Below are 4,017 nucleotides of genomic sequence, written 5' to 3'. Positions count from 1 at the left end.
TTCATTAACTGGAAAAACAGTTCTATAATCTACTCAAACTGGTCCAAAAGGAATGTGAAAGTATTAAAAGTTCACTGAATGCTTCCTACAATGCCACCTTCAGTTGTTTTTACTGATGTTATTTCTTGCCATCATTTATGCCATGTTGACATCACTTTGCAAACATGAGTAATGTCAAAGACTCGACAGAGAATTTGTAAATATCTAAAACAATTTATAATCCTTTATGCAAACAAAGGTCAAACTATCAATATGTGAAGACTTGATTTCATTACCTTGCAGTTACACTCAGCAATTCTGTTTTACTTTTACATTTTGATTCAATACTTTATCTTTACCTTTAATATGTAATATAGAGTAATGAAATGTTCATGAAGTGAGCACTATGCCCTATAATACTTTCAGAATCCTAACAAACTACTTAAATAACTGATTTATTCTATCTAAAGTAGCTGATTTTATAAGGATTTCATATGGATCCCTATTCATGAAATAACATAAATCCAGAACACTTTCGTGATTTTAATTGTATTTTTTGGAAACATCGTACATTCTCTTCTGTGAAAATGTTGGTTCAGGTAGTGATTTTTTTCCATAATCAACACCTCGAATTTTGTCAACAGATTTACTGAAATAAGGCACTTCAGAGTTATATACAGTATTTCAAAGTAGTGTAATTTGTTTGCATGCTTGCATCATTCCTGAGTTCGTGCCCATATATCGGGCCTCTCAGTGACAAGTCATTCACACCAGCAGGCACCTTTCACAGTAATGAATCTATTATAATAACTTCTGGTGAAATTCCAAGAAGTATCTGCCTGAAAAGGAATCTAGTTTTATAGAACTGTCACGGTAACCTTGTGCAACATGATGTAGCCACCTGTCTATTTCCTCTGCAGCTTGAGTCAAACATCAATTTTTTTGAAGTCACCATCAAGTGAGGCTGCTTTCCGGGCGGTCACTGGTCGCTCGTGTGGACGGGGATCAAAACCTGCTAAAAGTGTAGCTTATTTGTTGCAAAAAATGTGATCCATGTTCCTGATGGTTACATACACTCACATCAAGTCGCCTTTGCCATGAATGCTATGTGCCTATCATATCACAAATGCCCCTTATCAGCACGCAAAGACACGTAATTGCAATGTATTGCCTTCCTAAGGGACTTCGGGCGTGCCTTGTGTCACGGGTGGTGCGGCGGGGCGTTGGTCGTGGAAATGGGAGAAAGCAGCAGATTCAACATTTTGCACAGCTGATCTGGATACGCTGAGGAAAAGTGACGTCAGAGGGTCCAGGGAAGTAATTCTACCCGTGCTCGGCGGTGCCGTCTGGGGAGTATCCGGAGGAGCCTGTGGTGTGCCTACCGTTGATGGTGTAAAGGCTACAGAAGGTGGCGTTGTGGGTGCCGACGCAGGTGTTGCGGTAACTGATGTAGTGCTTGATGACGGGATCGTTCCTGGAGTAGTGGACGAAAAGAAAGTTGTAGGTGTGGTTTTCTGCGCGACGGTAGTGGAAGTCGCGGACGAGGTTTCCACAGTGGTTGACCGTTGCATCGAGGCGCGGCGAGCTTGTGTTGCCAAACGACGCGCAGTGACCTCCTCAGCCCCTGGCATGATCAGGCGCACTGGATGTCTTGCAGCTAATCCTTCGGGCATCGTGGCTATCTCGTTATCTAGAATCGTTGGCGTCACTGAACCAGTAACTGTGGAGACAGGCGGAGCCGCGGATGCCACAGGAGGCGAATCAAGAAACGTTTCCTGAGGCAGAGACTGTTGGGTAATGGAGGGAGAAAATGAGGACTGAGTCTGTGCGATCTCGAGATGCCCCAAGAAAAGCGGAAGCGAAGTACTCGACGGCAAAGCGTTAACGGACTGGTCCTGATCAACTTGAAGGATGCGGTTACTAGAGACCGCTGGAAAAGCAGAGCTGGCCGGTGTGGAGGCGAGTTCTTGAGACTGAGAAACCTGAGAAGATGATGCAGTATTTACTGACAACGATGGCAAAGGAGATGACTGAGAAGGCAGAGGGGGGAGGGAAGTTGAAGGGAGAAGATGGGGAGTGGGTATTACAGGCTGGTGAATAAATTCCTTTTCTTGAGCGAGGGGATCAACAAGAGAGGGAACTGAGCTGCCTGGAAGTGCCAGCTGGGCTTCGGTAGGTGGGTTAAGCGAGACATCATTTTGTTGATGAGATGTGCTATGTTCTGGGACAGATGGGGGTAAAGAAGATGCTGGTAATTGGGGAGTTAGTGGAACGTCAAAAGACGTGGAGATAGAGGCGTCGGATGCCGACGACTGATGCTGAGGAATAGAGTTTGCGATTTGTGAGGAGAGGGATGCCAATGTGGACTGTGACGTGGCAGGTAAGGCATGAGGTGTAGTGGACGGAGCCTGAGATTCGGATACGGGAATTGAAGGCTGAGGAATGGCAACTGCGGTCGAACTCAAGCTAGATGTGTCGATTGAGGGCCGGGGAGTTGTGTGGGTCAGGGTCTCGGGAATGACAGGTATTGGGGTTAAGGTATTTGGTACAGGTGCTCGAGGTTGATTTCGCAGGACAATGGAAGGATCTACTGTCTCGTCGATTATCGGATTAGATGATATATCAGATAACATGTTTGGCAACATTGCAGACGATACACGAGGCTGCGCCCCAGATGACACATGCGATGGTACATTAGATGCCACGAGCACAGCCGGGGTGATGTGAGACGAAGAAGCACGGCTGGAAGGGGAGGCCGACGGGCGCTGGTTCGAGTCCCGGGATGCGAAACCCGCCGGATGAACCAGGAATACCTGGGAATCTGGGGAGCTGAAGAAAGGAAGGTCCAGTAGCGAGCGAACGTTCAGCACCGAGACCTGCAAAGATAGTTCTTGTATAGTGTCTCTACAGTCTTTACATGGAGGAAAAAAGCGAAAAAAGATGTGACGAACACACACCACACCTTTGTTTAAGTTATATGACGGGACTTGCCTGCTGGACGCCACCGGGCAGAAGATCCTCATGCACGGGGGGCCCGGCCACATTGGAGAAGCCCGTCGCGCCCGCCACCATCATAGTCATCATCCACAAAAGCATTCTAGTGAACATGTCACTCTCCTGTTGCAGGAAGATAATAATTAGGTTAGAAAAAAATAATCTATGACGATAGTATCTCTCACCACTTTTTGCTTCTAAATGTTGTATATTGAGTAAATCTAACCTGCAAGTATCTATACATCATCAATTGTGTCAAGTGAGTTATATACGTCTACTCAATCTATCATTCATCATCATATTGTGAATAAACAGAAATGAGGAAATTATGAGTATTTCGATAGTGATGGCATTTCACAGTATCAATGCATTTAAGTTATCATAAAGCTCCGTGGAATACAAAGGTACTATAGATGTAACTATAAATACCTGCATTGAGTCTGTAGACTCAAGCTTGGGTAATGCAAGAATACTGGAATATTATAAAAGTGAATGGTTCTTGATTAGTGGAAACGGATTTCACAGAATATGAAGACTAAATGACATTTAACGCTATCCGAAAATGAAAGAATAGTCCTTATAGAGATTAAAATATGGGAATGTACCGCAAACTTATTAATATATCTAAATTACAATATGCTACAAATTTAGGGAAGAAGTTGGTTTGTAATGCTACGCAGCTGAATATACTTCTAAACTACTGACATATTTAACTTACAATATATCACAAATTTAGGAAAGAAATTGGTATGCAATACAACAAAAAAACTGTATTGAAAGTGGGAAATAGTACAGCTCTTTATATCATAACAAGCATATTTTTATTTGATGATATTTGATGAAAAAAAAAGTTAGAAAACGTCATGATATTGATATCTTACTTTCTACGATATAACAGTGTGCATTGTCCTCTAACCTGAACATAAACACGCACACAGGTAAGTGAAGTAAGTAGTCGACCAGTTGCAAAAAGTAGTCCGGTGGAATGTCAGTTCCATTCCCAATTGACTGGAATCATTTCGCAGCTTGGTGTTAGCTGGAATG

At 43.4% G+C, this 4,017-nt stretch overlaps 2 protein-coding genes across 2 annotated transcripts in view; one reads left to right on the top strand and one right to left on the bottom strand.

Moving 5' to 3' along the window:
* The window catches only part of LOC119581895 (serine/threonine-protein kinase PLK1-like), a 62,121-nt gene that overhangs the window by 52,109 nt on the left and 5,995 nt on the right, over positions 1 to 4,017 (top strand). The gene's annotated exons all lie outside the window — the stretch shown is intronic.
* The window catches only part of LOC119581896 (mucin-5AC-like), a 6,477-nt gene continuing 2,804 nt past the window's right edge, over positions 345 to 4,017 (bottom strand). The window contains exons 2-3 of the mRNA XM_037930058.1: positions 2,971 to 3,096; positions 345 to 2,855 (exon numbers count right to left, since the gene is read on the bottom strand). Of these exons, the coding sequence (XP_037785986.1) occupies positions 1,155 to 2,855; positions 2,971 to 3,096 (1,827 nt within the window). The 3' untranslated portion in view covers positions 345 to 1,154. The remainder of the gene's footprint in view (positions 2,856 to 2,970; positions 3,097 to 4,017) is intronic.

The sequence above is a fragment of the Penaeus monodon genome, chromosome 15 (genome assembly GCF_015228065.2).
Source record: "Penaeus monodon isolate SGIC_2016 chromosome 15, NSTDA_Pmon_1, whole genome shotgun sequence".
NCBI classification, from domain to species: domain Eukaryota; kingdom Metazoa; phylum Arthropoda; class Malacostraca; order Decapoda; family Penaeidae; genus Penaeus; species Penaeus monodon.
The sequence above is the reverse complement of the archived record's forward strand: the minus strand, read 5'-3'. Positions and strand labels throughout refer to the sequence as shown.